At 42.6% G+C, this 17975-nt stretch overlaps 5 protein-coding genes across 8 annotated transcripts; 1 reads left to right on the top strand and 4 right to left on the bottom strand.

Annotated features, from left to right (window-relative positions):
* Positions 1–95: 95 nt before the first annotated feature.
* On the bottom strand, positions 96–4102 carry LOC119122915 (caspase-6-like). Of its 4 annotated transcripts, none has more exons than XM_037251614.1 (8): positions 3986–4102; positions 3036–3080; positions 2114–2156; positions 1890–2039; positions 1755–1831; positions 1447–1622; positions 1222–1372; positions 96–1073 (listed from the first exon to the last, which is right to left on the bottom strand). In XM_037251614.1, exons 1-8 carry the CDS (start codon positions 4002–4004, stop codon positions 838–840), a joined length of 897 nt encoding a protein of 298 aa, XP_037107509.1. In that variant the 5' UTR covers positions 4005–4102; the 3' UTR covers positions 96–837. The 4 variants fall into 4 exon arrangements, with proteins under 4 accessions (XP_037107509.1, XP_037107517.1, XP_037107501.1 ...); XM_037251622.1 differs by having other exon boundaries at positions 3036–3077; positions 3986–4090; XM_037251606.1 differs by lacking the exon at positions 3986–4102 and adding an exon at positions 3331–3581 and having other exon boundaries at positions 3036–3077.
* A 202-nt stretch (positions 4103–4304) lies between these two features.
* Positions 4305–6088, bottom strand: pla2g12a (phospholipase A2, group XIIA). Its single transcript, XM_037259421.1, has 4 exons — positions 5759–6088; positions 5548–5624; positions 5206–5371; positions 4305–5004 (listed from the first exon to the last, which is right to left on the bottom strand). Exons 1-4 carry the CDS (start codon positions 5961–5963, stop codon positions 4886–4888), a joined length of 567 nt encoding a protein of 188 aa, XP_037115316.1. The 5' UTR covers positions 5964–6088; the 3' UTR covers positions 4305–4885.
* Positions 6089–6590: 502 nt separating this feature from the next.
* On the bottom strand, positions 6591–9750 carry dnajb14 (DnaJ heat shock protein family (Hsp40) member B14). Its single transcript, XM_037258267.1, has 8 exons — positions 9573–9750; positions 8646–8820; positions 8365–8510; positions 8096–8290; positions 7741–7826; positions 7563–7672; positions 7312–7487; positions 6591–7180 (listed from the first exon to the last, which is right to left on the bottom strand). The coding sequence occupies exons 1-8, from the start codon at positions 9703–9705 to the stop codon at positions 7056–7058; spliced, it is 1146 nt and encodes a 381-aa protein (XP_037114162.1). The 5' UTR covers positions 9706–9750; the 3' UTR covers positions 6591–7055.
* Positions 9751–10345: 595 nt separating this feature from the next.
* On the bottom strand, positions 10346–14313 carry LOC119127792 (tetratricopeptide repeat protein 39B-like). The gene is made up of 18 exons (XM_037259947.1): positions 14191–14313; positions 14003–14031; positions 13416–13520; positions 13209–13340; positions 13057–13133; positions 12856–12985; positions 12690–12792; positions 12547–12612; positions 12347–12455; positions 12189–12256; positions 12022–12081; positions 11780–11941; positions 11615–11706; positions 11415–11535; positions 11150–11261; positions 10957–11074; positions 10769–10885; positions 10346–10699 (listed from the first exon to the last, which is right to left on the bottom strand). Exons 1-18 carry the CDS (start codon positions 14224–14226, stop codon positions 10585–10587), a joined length of 1752 nt encoding a protein of 583 aa, XP_037115842.1. The 5' UTR covers positions 14227–14313; the 3' UTR covers positions 10346–10584.
* A 467-nt stretch (positions 14314–14780) lies between these two features.
* Positions 14781–17938, top strand: snapc3 (small nuclear RNA activating complex, polypeptide 3). Its single transcript, XM_037257487.1, has 9 exons — positions 14781–15043; positions 15290–15373; positions 15451–15529; positions 15594–15698; positions 15780–15929; positions 15998–16080; positions 16450–16608; positions 17524–17631; positions 17703–17938. The coding sequence occupies exons 1-9, from the start codon at positions 14808–14810 to the stop codon at positions 17848–17850; spliced, it is 1152 nt and encodes a 383-aa protein (XP_037113382.1). The 5' UTR covers positions 14781–14807; the 3' UTR covers positions 17851–17938.
* The last annotated feature ends 37 nt before the right edge of the window (positions 17939–17975 follow it).

Below are 17975 nucleotides of genomic sequence, written 5' to 3'. Positions count from 1 at the left end.
TGCGGTAAGATGTGATTGGAATTTAAGAGTTGTTCTGTTTTTCCCTGAGTCATACAGTACATCATGTGACTACAAAAGTAGGATTTTTATTTTTATTTTTTTTAAATGGACACACACCCATACTCCCTGAGGTACAGTCATTTGTGTCAGCTGCTGTTTTGGGTGCAAAAAAAAAAAAAAAAAATCATTTTTTGGAATCCAAGTTTAACCACTGACATGACTTGAAAGACCAATACAAACACATGCAAATACATAAATTCCCTTTTTCTTTTTTTTTTTGGTCAAACAGCATATTTAAGGAAAATCACAAAATGAAAAATGATGGCCAAACTGCACGAGTAATATGTAAAACTTATTGCAATTACAATTAAAATCTCTGTGACTACACAGAGTTGACGTGCTATGCTAAAAAGAGTCAACATTGTTTCAAATTTGTCACTTAATTACGCACATCAATAACGCACAAATTAATGAACAGCATCACTATACCATGTTTTGATTCTAAAACTGAAGGGGAAGAGTTTTCTTAAGCTTGTATCTCACTGAGCTGCAAATTCTTATGAAAGCTTGCAAACGTAGCAAATTTGGGCTTTTCGTCAGAGTTTGTTAAAGGTTGCAAAAGGCAAACAGCGAGGTCGTTTTTCCAAACAAGCACAAACTGCCCCTCAAGACTCAAAAAGGCCGTTTCCGCAAATCTGTTTATCTTTACGGTTGTATTTACGTTCACACGGGAAACGGAATAAAAAAATTGGGCAATTAGGCATGAGTGTAAAAAAAATAATAAAAATCGGGGAATCTTTTCTGTGATTAGGATGGACGCAACAAGTGACTAAATTCTTACTTCTTGGGGCGGAAGTAGAGCTTTTTGGTGAGCATGGAGGCGAAGCAGGGCACCTGCTTTTTGCCGATGGAATCCCTGTCCTTGCTACCCCAAACGCTCCTGGCCGATACCATGCGGTTGACAAGCGTCAGGAGTTCGGTGAATTCCAGAGAGTCGCCGTACTTCCTCAACAGCTCGCACAGGTCCTGAATGTACCACGAGCCATTCACCGTATCGCGATGCGAGTAGTAACCTTGAGAGTGAAATACCGCGAACATGACGGTTAAGACGCTGTACGGTGAGCTGATTCTAAAACGGCTTCAAATGTGAGCTCATTTTGTTTTCTTGATGGGGGTATCACTATTCATCAAAACGGGTACAAAAACAAAAATGTTTCTTACCTTCCGCCACCGAGTAGCACATGATGAAATCGGCTCCTGCCGGCAGCGTGTGAACAGCGCTGGCGTCGACAACCACCTCGCTGGTCTTCGACTTGCTGTCCACGGCGTCACAAGGCATCACGGGCTCATCGTGTTTGTCCCCGCGACACGCCTGGAGATGGACGGACATTTTCATTTGTATCTGGCAAAGCGATAACTGCGCCGGTGACTAGTTGTGGTGCGTACCTGCCAAACGAAGATTTTGGGCTTCCCGACCAGGCTTGGGCACTGGTCTCCTTTGAAGAGCGACGTGATGTGCTGGATGCTGATCTTGCCGTCGTAGGTGTACACGTGCTCGTCCTCGCCGTGGCTCAGAAAAACGAGCACGAAGCAATCGGCATCCGAGTGGTTATCCTCGCCGGCTGGTCGGACATTAGTTATTTGTTATCAGTATTTACAAAATGTACATTGGGTTCATCTATGACTTTTGTTTACGAAAATTTGAGAACTGTAAATTGTCTTAGAGCAGAAGAAGATAGGTTTTAAACGATCACCTTTATGGATTATCTCCAGGACTTCCTCGTTTTTGTAGTTTTCGTAAACTTTCACCTCAAAGTTGAGTTCCTTCAGCCTAGAAAGGACAAAGCAATGAACTACAAGTTTTTGGGGAAAATGGAGATCATCTCTACCTGATCTCCAGCTTGTAGCAGTCAGCGTTGGTCCCGTGCCGGTCGTTCATGCCGAGGCGCCAGAAGAAGCGTTCCTGATTAAAAATGAGCGCCTGGCCTCGTCGTCTGTATTCCATCTTGTATTCTTCGGCGGGGTCCAAAAGCGATTCGCTGTGCGATCACGCAACACTGAATATTTAAGGCGGGAACAAGCGGAAGCTTTGCTTGAGAAAATATGAGCCAACCTTCTGAAAGCATCCGTCTCCGTAAGATTCTGGACGCATAGATCTGAAATGACAAAAAAACAACACATTAACTTCAGTCCAACAACTGCAGAAGTAAGTTTTTTCTTTGTTAGTCAACTACAGGTGCATTAGCGCTAACAGCACGGAGGTCAAGCAGCCATTGTTTGGTCAGCTTAGAGTGCTAGCTGCTTACAATAACAGGCTGACCGCGGGAGAAAGATGACACCTGTGAGTACATAAATACGGATTTTTTTTGTTCACGAACTTTGTGAAATTAAAGCAAAGCAGCTCTGGTGACACACTGAAACAGGGGCATTTTAATTTTTGGTTCATGAAAAAAAAATTGTCAGCTTTCAAAACTTTGTCTTCCACAGATACAAAGATGTGTCATTAAACTCTTTTGAATATTTTTAGTCGTTTTGTTTACAAAATCATACACTAGCTTCATTCAAGCTTCAATGCTTATGAAAACAATTCCAATTTAATTATTGCCAAATACATACTGTCCAATGGAAAGTAAGTATGTGCCGATTTTGCGATTTATTTTTGTCCATTACAAAAAATATCCCAGTTTTTTTTATTAGTTATTTTATTTTAGCCCTCATTCCATGTAATGACGATATGCCAAGCATGGATCATCTACTCATTACTTGACAGAACAAGGCAGAAGATAACTTTAACTATATTCATCACATTTTATTACGAAATATAATGACAGTACATTAATTTCTAACGTTAAACGATAACGTGAAGCCTGCAGGTTAACATGGCTATAAACGGGAAATATGAGGCGTGTTAAGGTAATGATTAACCCATTCACTACACTTCTTTGTTTCATTTCCAAATCTTTTCCATACCTTTGTACTCAACCAAATAATACTTTAATGTAACTTCTTTTCCCCGAATAGCTCCTGTCACTTACTCTTGCTGTCTGTGACGGTCGTATGGTCCATGGCAACAGTCGCTGCTTGAAGAAAAGAAGTTAAGAAAAAGAGAAATCAAAATTGAAGAATGTTGTCTGGTGTCTTCATAACACTTTTAAAAGAAAATGGCATGACAGCTACACCCAAGTTGTATCGTAACTCTCGCTGATGCCGCTGACGATAATTATTAAAATGTTCCCAAAGAAACATTCGCGTCCTTCGCCCTCCATATTCATAAGACGTATGCGTACATTTAATATATATGTATATATAAGCTCTTAAAAGCTGTTTTACCTGGACAGCAGCGTTCTCCAATTCGGGACATATTCGCTGCTTTACCTCACCTTCGCCGTGACAACAGCTCGCCAACTTATATTAGCCCCGCCCTCTTCCGCGCGCATTGGCCAAGAGGTCGGCGATCATTGGCTGCTACAAGTTGTCAGTCAAATGTGACGCTTCCGCGTTACACCTCAATTCCAACTTCCAATCTGAAAAATTAATGAACTACAGATCCTCCCTTAACCCCGTCCACTTGTCTCTTTCATTTTTAAAATGTATTTCCTTTGTCTTTATCAATTATTTTCTGTCTCTTCTTTGTGTCACCCAGTTTTTTTTCCTTTGCTTGTGTCCCCCTTAAATTCTTTTCTCCTCTCCTTCTTGTGTCCTGATGTCTCTTCATTTTGGATAAACAGTATAAGTAATCAATTGTCTTCACAAGAGTGAACATGTGCATGCTCGGATCCTGCAATTAAGACGACATTGTTTATCATACCATGCAGTCAGTGTTTTGTAAATAAAATGCACACATATCCAGAAGCTTGCTCAACACACTCATAAAAGTATGCTAAAGCACTGTGGCAGTGTATTTAAATTATTTACTGAATTACTAAAATGTTCCTAGATGTGGTGTGGGTATCTCCCACGTTTGATATTTTGATCTATGACTTACTGCGTTTCCTTCTCTGCATCTCTTTCCCCTCTGTCTTTGGGTCTTCAATCCTGCCTCAGGGATTTCTTTGTGAGGCGTTGCACAAGAATTGCACTTTGGTTGTGATGTTTCAATTGTAACATCTTGTGGGTCTTGCTTGACAGGTTCTGCCGCCAATGCCTGTAGGGCTTGGAAGAAAAACAATTAAATATTTTCATAACTGTAGCCACTTCATTGACAGCAGAGCCTACAGAATGTAAAACGTTTGGCACTTTCTTCTCACGGAGTGAAGGAGACATTCCAACTAAAAAGTCAAGATTTCCAATGAACACAAAGGTAATTAATAAATTATCTTAATTTTATTTGTTCTGCAGAATAGACTACATCCTGCTAAAGCAAGGTGCACTACACAGTGATTTTAACCATATTATAAGTGAGCAAAAAACAATCACAAAACAAAAACAGCACACCACACACGTAGTACATGGTAGTACCAAGAGCAACCCGTGAGGGGCAGCATAGTGCCACAGAATACATATATGAAAACTAGTCAAACTAGACCAAACAAAGATTGTTTTTAACCATAATTATTGAACACGTTTAACTTTTACGATTTTTCGCCCAGATCATTTTTTTTAATTGAAGGGGTTAGGGAATCTTAGGGTAATCTTTTGCAGTCATCTGGGGGGGGGGGGTCGTTTGTACCCCACTTTTCAGCAAAAAAACACCAATGAACCAATCCATTGAACAACACACACAAAAACATAAATAATTGAATGCATTTCAAATTATTTACATGATATCAGTCAAAAGTGAGAATTTATAGAGTCCGGTGTCAAAAAGGCAGCAGCAGCATCACATCTATCCCTGAGAAATGTCTACTTTGCGGAGCATCAAAACAAACGTAGATCCAAAACTTGGTCACAGCTCCTTCTTCACCTCGTACTGACACACGCACGACTCTCGCTGGCTGTCCAAGTACGGTTTGCACCCCAAGTGCATCACGGCGTCGAATAGCAACGTCACGGTTGACTCGCACGCTGCGCAACAAATGACACAAAAGGGCAAACTGAGATCACAAAAATTCTTGTAAATAAAGCAAAATCCACTCTTAAGGAACGATTTTCAAGTCAGCTTCATTATTATACACGTTCGTTTGACAAATACAAATAAGCTCTTCTGCACCCTCTGCTGGACACATCTGTGATCACAAGGCACTATCACACCTCGCCATCTCTCACCTTGAACACTGTGGGCCAATCCCAGAGTACGTTGCACGTTCCTGCAGATGGTCTCCAGACAGTCCTGGAACTGCTCGTCGCAGTCATGCTTCTCGCGGCCGCATGTGTCGTAGCAGCGGTCGTGCTGGTTGCAGCATTTGGTCATGGATGGGATGCCAACGTCGAACTGGGAACGGAAGATCATTTCACATTGCTGACATTTGTAAACTAATATTGACAAGTGGACATGTCAATGTTGTGTCACTGGTGGTTGATGTATAAAAAACAGTTTAGGGGGGCTGAGGTCCCCCCTCTAGCTCCGCCTGTGAGTATCAGGAGCCATTGTCATTTCATTTCATTTACCTGGATTCCAAACAGTGGCGTTCCACATCCGTTGGGCGGCGGCGGCTTGTACCCGGGACGAGGCCCCGGCTTGTAACCTGAGAGGGGAGCAAAGGTGAAGCACTGTTATCTACCACAGCCTGATGAACACATCAGCAATGTGAAATTTAACACATATACACACCCACATATATATATAAAAATAACTACATGATATTAAAATCTGCTTTACCGTCACTACATTTGTAACGACACATGCCGTCGTCGCCGCCGAACAAGTCGAGAGCCGCGTTGAGATACGTGTCGATTTTATGGATGCCATTGCGTATCGTTTTCAGAGTCATTCGCCAGTCAGGAGTCTCCGCTTTCTGCTCACAGCAAGAAACAGAAGCCACGTAAATGACCAGGACGAAAACAACATGGCTTGTCGTTAGCATGACCGGCTAGATAAAAACAAGAGCCGATAGTGATAGAGCGGTTAGTGCAGTTCAAATCGTCTTGAAGGCATTTTCGACTGTTTTCATTTTCTCGCTTGGAGATTCATTTCCGGGTTTAACGTGGTCACGTGACGTATGCTGCATTCCCAAACGTAAGGAATATTAAAATATAAAGACCACTAAGCGGTCAGTTAATGTTTATGTTATTGTTTGACGCTAAGGTTTTCTTGATTTTGAATATTAAAGGACGTTGTTGGAATTCCGACTAGTCCCGAGCGGTGTACCTATTCCCCTTCCCCTGTCAAAGGCAAGAACATTCTTATTTCCAATCGTTATTGATAGCACCGTCGGGATAATCCATTGTGAATATTTGGAGGCTGTGACGATCGATTGTGTGACGCAATCAGCATGGTGTTTCCGTTTTGGTTCTGTAGTGCAGTGGGTTTTTTTTCCCCAGAGCACACCACCAAACCAAAATGTTTTAAAACAAATTAAACAAAAAGGTTAATCATGTTATTTCTGCCATCACTTGCAAAGATGGATAAACAAAGCTCCATTATTTGTATGAAACATTTTTGTTTTCCAAAAACATCTAAATACTAATGGAATAATAAACTCAAGTATTCAGTTATTAATAATATTACTTTATTTCATTGACAAGCGAGCGTGGAAGAAAATCTCTCTCTCCTATAGATACTTAAATAACTGCATGAATGTCCAACACTTCAAAAAATGAACATCTTGTATGAAGGCATGTCCCAAAGTAACTCCAGACTTCTTCTGGTGATGTTTCCCCATCAAGAATATTAATTTCATGCTGGAAGCTGATTGGTGGCATTACCAACAAGGAAGTGGATGAGCTTACTACTTTATTTTGAAAATCCCTCCTGCAAAAGAATGCTTCTCCGGAATGTCGAAAGTTTGTTTGAGATGGAACAGTGAGGTGAACTTGAAGTACTCGTCTTTTCTCAGTTGGATTTTTCTTGTGTTGCTTCTAATGTAAATTCTCTTCTTAAAACCAACAGAAAAAAAAAACTGTACATACACACATCTACTGTTATACATTAGAGCATCTAAGAGTGTGTAAGCGAGTCATCCGCCTCGGAAGAGGTTATTTAGTCTTTCCAGCTCTTTGCAGTTTTCCATGGTCATAAGCTCCGCCTTCTTGCGCATGCGCTCGTCCCGATACACCTTGGCGGCGTACAGCAGCTCTGTTTCTGGACCGGGGGAGAAGTAATTTGTTTGAGTGTATTTGAAATATAATATTAGTCATATTTAACCTGTGACTGAAATTGACGTAATTGGCTTTTTTATTGCATGAAAAGTCATCCAAAGTTGACCCTCTTACTTGTCTGTCTCTCCTTCCAGCAGCTATTCTTGACATTGGCCACGTAGTCTTCCTCCACACTTTTCTCAATCTGCTGCAGCGCCGCCGCCGTTTTGTACTCAGACTTGAAGTCTCTGGTGACGTAATAGTTCACGTGCAGGTTTTCCGTCTGCCGCTTCACCGTCTGACTCGTGGACCTGGAGAGGACCCATGGCGTTATAAATACGTCTAGCTAGACGTAGCAGAGTTTGGGATAGCGATGTCACGCTTACGGTCGAGAGTAGAGACTGTAAGGAGGAGGGGAAACCATCATCTGGCTCAGTATTGACACCAAGATCAGGACCACGATGGGCATGAGCTGAATGAACATGGAGAAACCACCCTGGAGAGAAAGATGGCGTCAACAACATGCACGCAGCAGAAGCGGCAGCGGTAGCCGAGGTCACGTACATCTCCTCTTTCGTCTGTCCGCTCTTGTCGGTAGTCGCCGTGATGGCTGTAGTTCGTCCTGCCGTTGGTGAACGTCTGTGCGCTTGCTGAGAGACAGAAAGGAAAAAAGTCACGCAACATATTTGACACCGATGAATCATTTACTTTGGATGTTAAATGTTTTTTAATCCAATATTTATTATTGCGTTAACACTTTTTTTGTTAATTTTTGTGAATGAGGAGATGGAAAATAAAATATTATTTTTAACTTCATTCATCTTTAAACAGTCAAAATAATCAACAGATTGATCGATTACTGAAATAATTGTGAGTTGCGTGCAGCCCGACTTGCCACATTTGTATGTGTGTAACTCACAAGAAGGGAAGCCTCCTCCGAAGAACATATTGAAAAGGTCTTCAGGGGTGATGTCGGCTTCGAACCCTCTGTGGAAGTCAAAGCCGTTGGCGCCGCCATGGGCGTGGCCTGCTCCGCTTGGTTCTTCGCTTCCCGTCAAGTCATACTGCCGCCGTTTGGCCGGATTGCTCAGCACCGCGTACGCATTACCAATTTCTGCTCGGGGACACGGAACTCCTATTAGATTTTCCGCACACTATTTTTACGGAAGCCGAGTGAGGGAGACGAACTTTTAAAGGCGTCCGTTGCTCCGGGAGCGTGATTCTTGTCCGGGTGGAACTTGAGGGCCAGTTTCCTGTAGGCCTTCTTCAGCTCATCTTCATTGGCTTCTTTGGTGACACCGAGCACTTCGTAGTAGTCTTTACAGCGCTTTATTCTGACAGGAAGAAAACAAGTGTTAAGGTAACCCCGCTATCAACACATATTTACAGTTCAGTGAATTTGAGCGACAGAAATTGGATGGCTGAACATTAACAAGTGTCGCTGTAACATTTTAAGCCAGCATTGTCACCTTTGGACGCCTTCCACCTGCTCTTGCGTAAACACCTTGGACGATTCGGCTCCCGTGGACTCGGCACGTGCCCTCGTCGCTTGCGTGCCGCCGTCTTCCGAATTGTGCGCCGGTCGTCTGCGATGTGCGCCATTAGCCGCAGAGCTCCCGTTTTTTGTTATCGCGTCAAGCAAGGCTGTGATAAGACAAATAAGAAGATAATGTTACATCGATGTATAGGAGTGATTTTTTTTTAAGAGTGTGGTAGTATTCGTGCCACCAGTGGATTCCTTTAGTACAGTTCAATTGTATTGTCATATATTAAAAAACATAAATGTTTAGTTGTTAATGTTGACATTCATTCAGGGTTATTTATATACGGCAATTAAAAAAACAGGTGTGTTTGTTATTATTTATTTTACATTTTTAACAGTTTTCTTTTGATTTTTAGAACAGGATAATGTGTTTACGGCTAAGGAGCTAATTCACCTTACCGTCTGGAAGCATAGTGATGACGTCACGCCACTGACAGTTCTGATCCGCTTCGTCGGATTTTAAGTTAGCCAAGATGGTGCTTACGCTCACAACTACACCAAATCAACACGTTTTTTCTTATCATTTGGGGTGAAAATGTGAACATATCCACGATAGTTATGAACGACGCTCACTTTAAATTGCGCTAACGACACGCGCAGCAGCCTAAATAGCTTAGCTCGGTTTATTAGCGTACCAGCTCGCTGTTAGCTTTTGACAAAACTTCACTTCTTGTTGACATTTTTTCCCATACATTAGCTTTTAAAAATGGCGTTATGAGCTTAAAATGTCTGATACATATTTCATGATTATACAGTCGCTCTGGCCGGCCGGTTAGATTGTCGTCTCTGGTGGACTCACCCCCACTCCACCTCCCCATCTGGGAGCTAGGTTAGCCGGAAGCAACGTCTTTACCTTTGGCTCGCGCTGTCGGGAAGAGCTTCTCCGCTTTGTGGAGGAACTTGAGCGCCTTCTCCTTGTCCCCCGCCTCGATGGCTTTTGACGCGATGTTGACACATTTCTCAGCCTCGTCTCGATTCCCTTCCATCTTCTTTCCTCCTCCTCCCTCCTCCTTTCCTGGGCGGGTCACATGATACACCACGTGACCCACCATTTGAATGACACGTCTCGGTCGCCTAATTAAAAACCCGTTTTGTGATTTATTGGAAAGTTATAGACTATTAAAAAAAACTTTTGGGGAGTGATGATCTGAAATTACAATTTATGAGTGGGAGATCATTATTAAATAAAGTTATTTGCTGTCGTGTGCCGTGATATTTTTCCAAATGTAAAATATGTGCCCCGGCTCAATATAATTTTCAAAAACGAATCAATTATTTCGCATGCCGTTTGACTTTATAAAGTTTGATCAAACAAACTTAAAAAAAAAAAAGCCTACTGCTCAGCATTGTATACAAATATAACCACAGCCCTAAAAAAAACTTCAAATACCAAAGCCATATTATCACAATTATGCTCATTTAAGGTTTATTTGGCACATCTGATACATTTCATCCAGAAGAAAAATATACATAATCAGCTATTTACAAGACATCACATCCACAAGGATTAGAATCTGACTGTTTTACCTCAAACGGCACCCCCAACTTTCAAATATATATGCTTCACTATATATGCTAGCCTAGCTCCCAGATGGGTGGGGGGGGGGGGGAGTCCACCAGAGACGACCTAGATGCCAACATTTTAACACCTAAACATATCAGAATTTCTCCACAGAGTTGCAGAAACAAAATTCAAATATATGTAAGTTGATGTTCTATGTGTATAAATGCTTTAACAGTAGAAGAATATTACAGAAGACACAGTGACGCATTTACAGAAGCATCGTAAAAAGATGTCCTGGGGGGCCAGTCATGAGGTTGGAGGAGTGCTCGATAATAGAGAGTGCGGTCGGTCATGAAGTCGTTCACGCCGCCATGCGTGAAGGTGGCATCTTGGCCTCAAAGGATTCTATGCTGTTGAGCACGGCGTGGATGCGGAAGTGGAGACGAGACTCCATGCTGTAGTCTTTGTAGTTCAGCCTGAAAATCGCAGCGGCTTCTTTTAGCATCTTCTCAGGGAAGAAAAAGAAAATCTTAGAAGATACTTACTTGGCGCTTTCAAGCACAAAAATGGCCTTTTCCATGTCGCCCCTCTGCTTGTGCAGGAGGCCCATCTCGTACATGGTAAACGGCACCAGGTAGTTGTCGTGCTTCAGGTCGCTTTCGCTGCAAAATTTGATTGCATTCTTTCTGGCATCAAGCAAAAGTGACCAAGCCTATTTAGGTATGTGGCTGACCTGGATAGGACGCGGTTGAAGCAGACCTCCGCCTGGTCGAGTTGCCCCAACTGCCTCAGACACAAGCCCTTGAGCAACTGAATCACACACTGGTCGTCCAGGTGGTAGTCTGACGGGCCTGTGGGTGACAAACACCGTGTCATGTGTGAGGGAAAGAAAAACTTGACGCACTACTGTTGTCTTTCTCACTCACTTGAACTATACTTGATTTCCTCCTCCGCTTTCTCCAACGTAGCCAAGATGTTTTCCGTCAAGTCGGCTCTTTTGCCAACAATGGTGAAGCCGTTCCACACGTACATCATTTCCTGCAGGATGAAATTTCCTTTAATTTAATCAAATTGTTTGATTTTTTTATTAATTTTTTATTTTTTATTTTCATTTTTCTATTTTTTTATTTAATTTATTGGTTTTTAATTTAATTTAATTTAATTCTGCGAATGCCACAAAACAGTCCGCACCAAAGCTGGGACGACCAGCTTGACTGGTTTGGAGGAGACGTAGCGTTGAGCCTTCTTGGCCGCAAACTTCTCAGTCGGAATGGACTTTCCGGCCAACCTCAGCCGCAGACCGTCCACCTCCCTGCGAAGCGCACTTGCGTCATTCCCATGACTCAAAAAATGCAAAAAGCTCTTTGTCTGCTTTTTGTTTTTTTGCATACCTAAATAAATCCTCCACATTTTCACCCAGTTTCTTGACTTCCTCCTCCGGGAGCATGCTCAGTATGGACGCTTTCTGGAACATGTAGACGGCCTACGAGCAAACAAGATGACGTTGAGTCTTTCCAAAAATGTAACAAATGAGTGACTATTTTTTTCTTTTTCACCTGTGACCATTTGCTCTCCTTGCAGAGCAGATCGGCATAGTGGTACGCTTCCCGCCAATTCTGCTCAAAGGAGTAAGCCCACATGAGCTCCCAGTAGCACAGGTGGTGAATCTGGCGCCACTCATGCTGAGCGGCGATGCAAGCGTGGAACTTTTCCTCAGCCTAACCAGAGAAACACAGCAATCAGCAAAAACAAAAAGTGGAGCCACGAAAAAAAAATGAATTCTCTGAGCATCCCTTACAAATGTGATGTTTCCCTTGAGCAGGGAAATTCTTGCAACGTAGAAAAGCATGAGAGCCCCCTATGGAGAAAATTAATATGGTGAAGAACATGATGCAATTTTTTTTTAATATAATTTATTCATTTATACAATAATATGAAATAATGTAATTGTTTTAACAAGCTTACATTCGGGAACCTGTTAGCGTAAGGCTCCAGCAGAGCCTCGGCCTCACTGAGATCCACGTCGCCAGATCCTTTGAGTAAATAAAAAAAAAAAAAAAGTTGATTTAAAAAAAAAAAAAACCCTGTTTGAATTCCGAGGTCCAAAAAAATCGGCTATTTACCCAGAATGACAGAGATGTAGAGGTGAAACATGAGCAGAGTCAAAGTGCTGAGAATAGAGCGCAGGCTGTCGCTGGAGGCGCCCGCTCGCAACTCAGACAAACCCACCTCCTGAAAAAAATAAAATAAATTTGCATTCTAGTTTCATCTTGAAATTTCACCCAAAAGCCAAATTTTTTGTGAGGAGTCTTTATCCACCTACCCTGTCCCCTGAGAAACCCAAAAACTCCATCAGTTTGAGGATTCTAGCTGGTAAGAGAGATAGCATCTGGCAAAAACAAAAATGTCAATTCTTGCTATGTTTTTACGTGAATGTCTCGATTATTAGTTCACGAGGGTTCCCACCAGATTAAAAGATCCAATGCCCATGCTGACTCCGCCCTTAAAGTGAACATACATGCTCGTCTTCTCCATTTCCGTGCTGCCTTGCACCAGCGCTTGACACTCCCTGCGAACACACAACATTGACCTTCAAAATACCTCCAAGCGCCAACCAATGCGTGCAGCGTACTTGAAAATCTGATAGCTGTTCCTGATCCTCATGCCTCCCTTGATGAACCCGATGATGCTCTCGTCGAGGAACGTGAGCGCTGCCTTCTGCAGCAGCACTTCGGCGTAGCAGAGCTCAGCGTGCATTTCCTCTGTGTGACAAAACGTGACGTTAGAAAGTGTCTCAAGAGACGCTGGGCTCTACGTCTACGTGACCTCTCACCTTCTGTCAGACTTTCAGGTGATTGCCTGTGCCACAAATTGACCAGAGTCTCCATTATTCCTGTTTTCTTTCTAAACCTAGAGAAGATTAAAAAAAAAAAAAACTATTACGCAATTCATTCTGGTTCCGACTGACTACCTGTCGGGCCGTACCTCTGGCATGTCAGAAGCGCGTCGCTGAGTGACTCCATCGCAGCGTTCATGTCCTTCGGGTCAAAGGTCATGCCCGCCTGCATTACGAGCATGCTGCTGTAGCCCATCGCGTGGTACATGCTCTGGCTTTTCCTGTCGCCAACACAAATGCATCTTATGTCATATCTTGAGCAGCATGTCATGCGGAAACGGCAAAACGGGACTTACCAGGGTGCTAAAAGAGCTAAGGCATCTGAAAACTTGTTGTTTAGGAAGAGATCGAGGGCGCTGGAGCATTCCTTCAAAGCTGCTTCTAAATCTATTGGTGGTTCTCTGGATGGAAGATATTCTTTATCCGTTAGTTTGCATACATGTACAAAATTAAACCCTATTGGTGTAGATTAGCCACTGAAGCTGAAAATCAAACTGAAAGGACTGACCCACCTAAACAAAATGGATACCACAGGACTCACAGTAAGGGAAGTTTGAAAAGGTTACATTTAAATAGAAACACAAAAAGAGGGTGACCGAAGTAATTTCACTGGCACATCGTAAGTGTAATAAATATGGAGTCACTAAAAAGTAGCAAAAGTCTTGTAATACAAAAATATTCAAGGTTTAAGTGACAACATTTCAATTGGCTGCGATTCATTGTGCTTTTACCGCCCTCTAGTGTGTATGTAGTATATTGCAAATAGAAATGACCCCCGTTTCTGATAAACTATCACGCATATTACACATATCACTGCCTGTACAGCAATAGTGGGCATTTAGAAAGCAAAAATCATCACATTAAAATGGATGAAATAACTTACAATAAATTTCCAGAACAGGGTTTTTCCACCTAGAAGAGAAGGAATGGAAAAGCTAAAGATTTTGGCATAATAATACGCAATATTCCATTTAATGTTCATAAAGATTCATTTTAGTCCCCACCAGTAAAAATGCAAACAAAAAAAGATTGACAGTGTTATTAAAAAAATAATTGTTAGCAAAAACGAACCTGATGCAGCGAGTAGTTTCCATTGGCGAGCTCCATCTCCAAGAATAAAAAATTCTCTCGATGGATAAAAAAAAAAATCTTCTTTGCAACTCCGTTTGCAAATCTTCACCTTCACTTGGAAAATAATTATCCATTAGAGTCCCTTCATTGATATTTATACTTTTCTATGCTTACTACGGCCTGCCCACTTTATCTCCTGATATGACACAGTGATGCTGTGTGTGAAGGCACACAATCAGCTAGTTGTTTGACCATCTAAAAAGTAACCTATCCAGGCAGGGCTGTGGTGTGAAATTGCAATTAGCGTTCGGTATTGTGCTTAAAAGGCCAACCAAAAAGGAAAAGGAATGTTAGTGGATCATGTTCATATAACAAGCATTTTACAATGCCAACCCTTGATCTATTTGACATTACAATGCCTAAAAATCATATTTCAACTTTATATTTAGTCCAGTACTGCAATGTCGTGTAATGTAATACTCATGAACAGGATTTGTGCCTTAATCCGCAAAATATTTTCACATGTTCCACCAGACCACTGCGAAACTGTACTGGTACTACATTACCCACAATCCCCCGCGCGCTGCATTTACGTACTTCCTTATTTTTTAGTAAACATGGCGACTTCCTCGGCGCCAGCGTCCGAGCCCAATCCAAGCATTCCAGATTACGACTACGGCAACAAGAATACCAAAAAGTTTCACATAGATTCGTTCAGAAAAGAGTGGCTGAGTAGACTCAAGCCGTCCGACTATTCCTACGGCATCGAGGACGAAGACACGTTCAACGCCAATTTTGCTCACGAGATGGGAGTCAGCGTGGACATGATGCGGGAGCTCAAAGAAGTCTGCAGGTACCTTTGAGCTCACTCCGAGGAGAAGCCAAGAAAGAGACAGGAGCACTTCACAAAGGGGGCATGACCTCCATCACACACTAACACCTTAAATAAGCTTCACACCTGAGTCTCATTACATGTTTCTTAATTGCATCAACGTTTGGGTGCATACTGCAACCTTTGACCTTTCCAGGAAGTGGACACGAGCCTTATTTTCTTGACTGCTTTTGTCTTATATGGCTTTTTATTTCACCTTTCCAATAGCCCCGCATTACTTCGTTGCCATCCCGAGGACCAGGAGCCGGACCCTGAAGTTGTACCTGAAGACTCCACGTTGAAAACTCTCATGTATGCATTTTTTTTTTATATATATATATTCGCTTTGAATTCCTCTATTGGCTGACCTCGTGATTTTGTCTCGACAGCGAAAGGAAAAAGAGGCAAGATTACAAATCCTCTCTAAAAATCAACAAGAACAGACACGACCTTTACGCAGACGAGCAGGCGAGTTGGCAAAGGTTCGGCTTTTGCCGAGGTACGAGCTTGACGGATTTCTGCCTTTTCTCAGGAGCGACTATCCGTCATGACGAAACCAGATACCGTGGAAAATTTAGTCCCGGAAGGAGACGTGATTCTGACAATCAATATCTACTATCCGGCTACATTTGAAAAGGTGCGTGGAGAGTTCAAGGATTATTTTTAGAATATTCTCAAGAAATTTGGATTCTCCATTTGTTCCCTTTTCCCCTTGCAGTTTTGCTACGTCCGACCCCACATGACGCTGCTGGTTCTGGGCTCACAAAGCCTGTCGGAGCTGCGAGACGCCATTTGCTGCGCTAGCGACCTACAAGTGTGCGGCGAGTTCAGCAACACACCGGACATGGTGCCCGATGTCGTCAACAAAGTGAGCGCGCATCACCCTCCACCAAACACCTCGCATTTTTGTAACGCAAACATTTTGTCGTGTTTCAGGACATCTACAAGTCTGCTTTCTTTTTCTTCGAAGGGGTGTTTTATAACGACATGCGCTACCCCGAATGCCGCGACATCAGCCAGTAAGTTTGCTTTGTCGAGCCCAACATCCCTAATTTTTTGGAACCCCAGTAACAAACGCAGCCTTGTGAATTAAGAGTCCTTGAATAATTATTCGTACAGGTTTCAAACAAGAGTTACCGCTGATAGCGTCCGCGTGAGGGAAATTGGAAAAAGGTTAGAGGAGGAATTCTCGGTGAAAGGCTCGTTTGTGGTCGGATCAGCCGATTGCTTGAAGTTTATCGTTGACTCACATTTGCTAAAATAAGAATGATAGGCCCGTGGGGCAGATCATTTTTATGCCAACACTAAAAATCTGGATAAAATAATCCCTGTATATTCTGCTTCAGAACTCGTGTCGTATGATATGCACATATTTCTGTTCTTTGCAGGACCACGATCACATGGGCCAAGGCTAAGAACTTCCCGCCGTATTCCCAGGCCAAGATGGAGGACACCAAGGTGGCGGATCTGGAGGTGAAAGTGGGCTTCCCCTACTTCTACTGTCACCAGGGCGACTGTGAGCATGTCGTCATCATCACAGACATCAGGTAAAACCAAAGCGCCCCCTAGTGGGAATTGACTGCCTGTGGATGTTCTTGAGTGATGCCAAAGGAATGAAACGGTCATCAAGATTTAGTTTTTATCAGAACAAAAAAAGACGAAACAAACACTTTCATTTTCAGAACCAAGCGGCTTTTGAATAACAACCATGTTGATTTTTTGAAGAGCTCATACAAGATAGCTGAGCTCAGTGCATTCCTTAGATGCCATTGAGGTTTCTTGATTCTCACTGCATCATTACCAATATTCAACACATTCAAGAAACCTAGAGTTGGAAACCAAAGCTTGCTCAAGCTTTCATACTGTTATAATTATTAGCAAGTTTTATGTCACAGAATTGGCCCAAGAGGTCCAATGTGAAAGTTCAGTTTCTTCAATTTAATCGGAGTTCAAATCGACATTGCAGTGTTGCAGAATACAATTTTCTAAAGGCCATAATTTGATCATTCAGTCGGAATCATCTTGCTAAAAGATAAAAATAGAGACTCAAAGAATAAGCTCATCAACTGAGGTCATAAAAATAAGCTTTATCGTCGTTTGGTTGCTTCACTACCAAACGTTCAGTCTCCGGCGGCGAGCCGACCGTGACCAAGTTGTAAGCTTGTGTTCGGAAAGCGGAAATAAATGGAGTCACACAGCCACGGAATGAATGAACTCCACCGTTGTACCTCCTCCAAGCAGATCATCTTGCGGCCGCTCTGCCTTTAAGGATGTGACGTGCTCAGGAACCGCCGTGATGTGAAAAGCGGTTTGTTTCGCAAAGAGGCTTTCGTGACACCTCAAATGAACCGTGTCTTTGATGCGTAAGCACGTGGGGGGGGGGGGTACCCATCTCGTGTAATGGAGCCCATCTGCTGACGCCAGTGATTTTATTTTTATTTTTTTTGCTGGTCTTTTTGTAGATTGACGCACAAGGACGACTGCCTGGACCGGAGGTTCTACCCGCTGCTAACTCACAAACACCGAACCGCCACGCAGAAATGTGCTGTTTGCTACACTTATATTGCCAGGTACGTTCTAAAAAAATATATATTTTTTTATTGCCCACCCGATTGACATCCCACTTGCTGTTTTTCCTCAGGTGGTGCACCACCGGCGACCAGTTTGCCCCGAGTCACCCTTGCGTGTTTTGCGACAAATGCTTCCGCATGCTGCACTACGACGCCGACGGTAACAAGTTGGGCGAATTCCTGGCTTACCCCTACACGGACCGCGGCGCTTTCAACTGACGCCGCTTTGCACCAGGTTGACTTCCTGTTTTGTGGTTTATATTTATTTGAAACTTGTAATAAAGATTTGTTGACTGAGTTTAATTCATCATATTAGTGGTTCTTGTTTAACAGGATCTCTATGA

Source organism: Syngnathus acus, chromosome 1 (genome assembly GCF_901709675.1).
Source record: "Syngnathus acus chromosome 1, fSynAcu1.2, whole genome shotgun sequence".
In the NCBI taxonomy this organism is placed as follows: domain Eukaryota; kingdom Metazoa; phylum Chordata; class Actinopteri; order Syngnathiformes; family Syngnathidae; genus Syngnathus; species Syngnathus acus.
Note: the sequence above shows the minus strand (reverse complement) of the source record. Positions and strands in the feature narration are given on the sequence as shown.

What these genes read in the sequence shown, in the direction of transcription:
- LOC119122915 (XM_037251596.1), bottom strand. Translation starts at nt 3,361, where the DNA reads ATGTCCCGAATTGGAGAACGCTGCTGTCCAG. An exon ending in TGGAGAACGCTGCTGTCCAG is followed by an intron (nt 3,081 to 3,330) that starts GTAAAACAGCTT and finishes CTTTTCTTCAAG; the next exon opens with CAGCGACTGTTGCCATGGAC. An exon ending in GTGCTACTCGGTGGCGGAAG is followed by an intron (nt 1,074 to 1,221) that starts GTAAGAAACATT and finishes TTCACTCTCAAG; the next exon opens with GTTACTACTCGCATCGCGAT.
- pla2g12a (XM_037259421.1), bottom strand. Translation starts at nt 5,963, where the DNA reads ATGCTAACGACAAGCCATGTTGTTTTCGTCCTGGTCATTTACGTGGCT. An exon ending in CGCCACTGTTTGGAATCCAG is followed by an intron (nt 5,372 to 5,547) that starts GTAAATGAAATG and finishes TTCCGTTCCCAG; the next exon opens with TTCGACGTTGGCATCCCATC. An exon ending in ATTGGCCCACAGTGTTCAAG is followed by an intron (nt 5,005 to 5,205) that starts GTGAGAGATGGC and finishes TTTGTTGCGCAG; the next exon opens with CGTGCGAGTCAACCGTGACG.
- dnajb14 (XM_037258267.1), bottom strand. Translation starts at nt 9,705, where the DNA reads ATGGAAGGGAATCGAGACGAGGCTGAGAAATGTGTCAACATCGCGTCA. An exon ending in CCCGACAGCGCGAGCCAAAG is followed by an intron (nt 8,821 to 9,572) that starts GTAAAGACGTTG and finishes GTCTTATCACAG; the next exon opens with CCTTGCTTGACGCGATAACA. An exon ending in TACAGTCTCTACTCTCGACC is followed by an intron (nt 7,488 to 7,562) that starts GTAAGCGTGACA and finishes GGTCCTCTCCAG; the next exon opens with GTCCACGAGTCAGACGGTGA.
- LOC119127792 (XM_037259947.1), bottom strand. Translation starts at nt 14,226, where the DNA reads ATGGAGCTCGCCAATGGAAACTACTCGCTGCATCAG. An exon ending in AACAGCTATCAGATTTTCAA is followed by an intron (nt 12,793 to 12,855) that starts GTACGCTGCACG and finishes GTGTGTTCGCAG; the next exon opens with GGAGTGTCAAGCGCTGGTGC. An exon ending in TTTGTGCTTGAAAGCGCCAA is followed by an intron (nt 10,700 to 10,768) that starts GTAAGTATCTTC and finishes TGCGATTTTCAG; the next exon opens with GCTGAACTACAAAGACTACA.
- snapc3 (XM_037257487.1), top strand. Translation starts at nt 14,808, where the DNA reads ATGGCGACTTCCTCGGCGCCAGCGTCCGAGCCCAATCCAAGCATTCCA. An exon ending in GAATGCCGCGACATCAGCCA is followed by an intron (nt 16,081 to 16,449) that starts GTAAGTTTGCTT and finishes TGTTCTTTGCAG; the next exon opens with GACCACGATCACATGGGCCA. An exon ending in GTCATCATCACAGACATCAG is followed by an intron (nt 16,609 to 17,523) that starts GTAAAACCAAAG and finishes GTCTTTTTGTAG; the next exon opens with ATTGACGCACAAGGACGACT.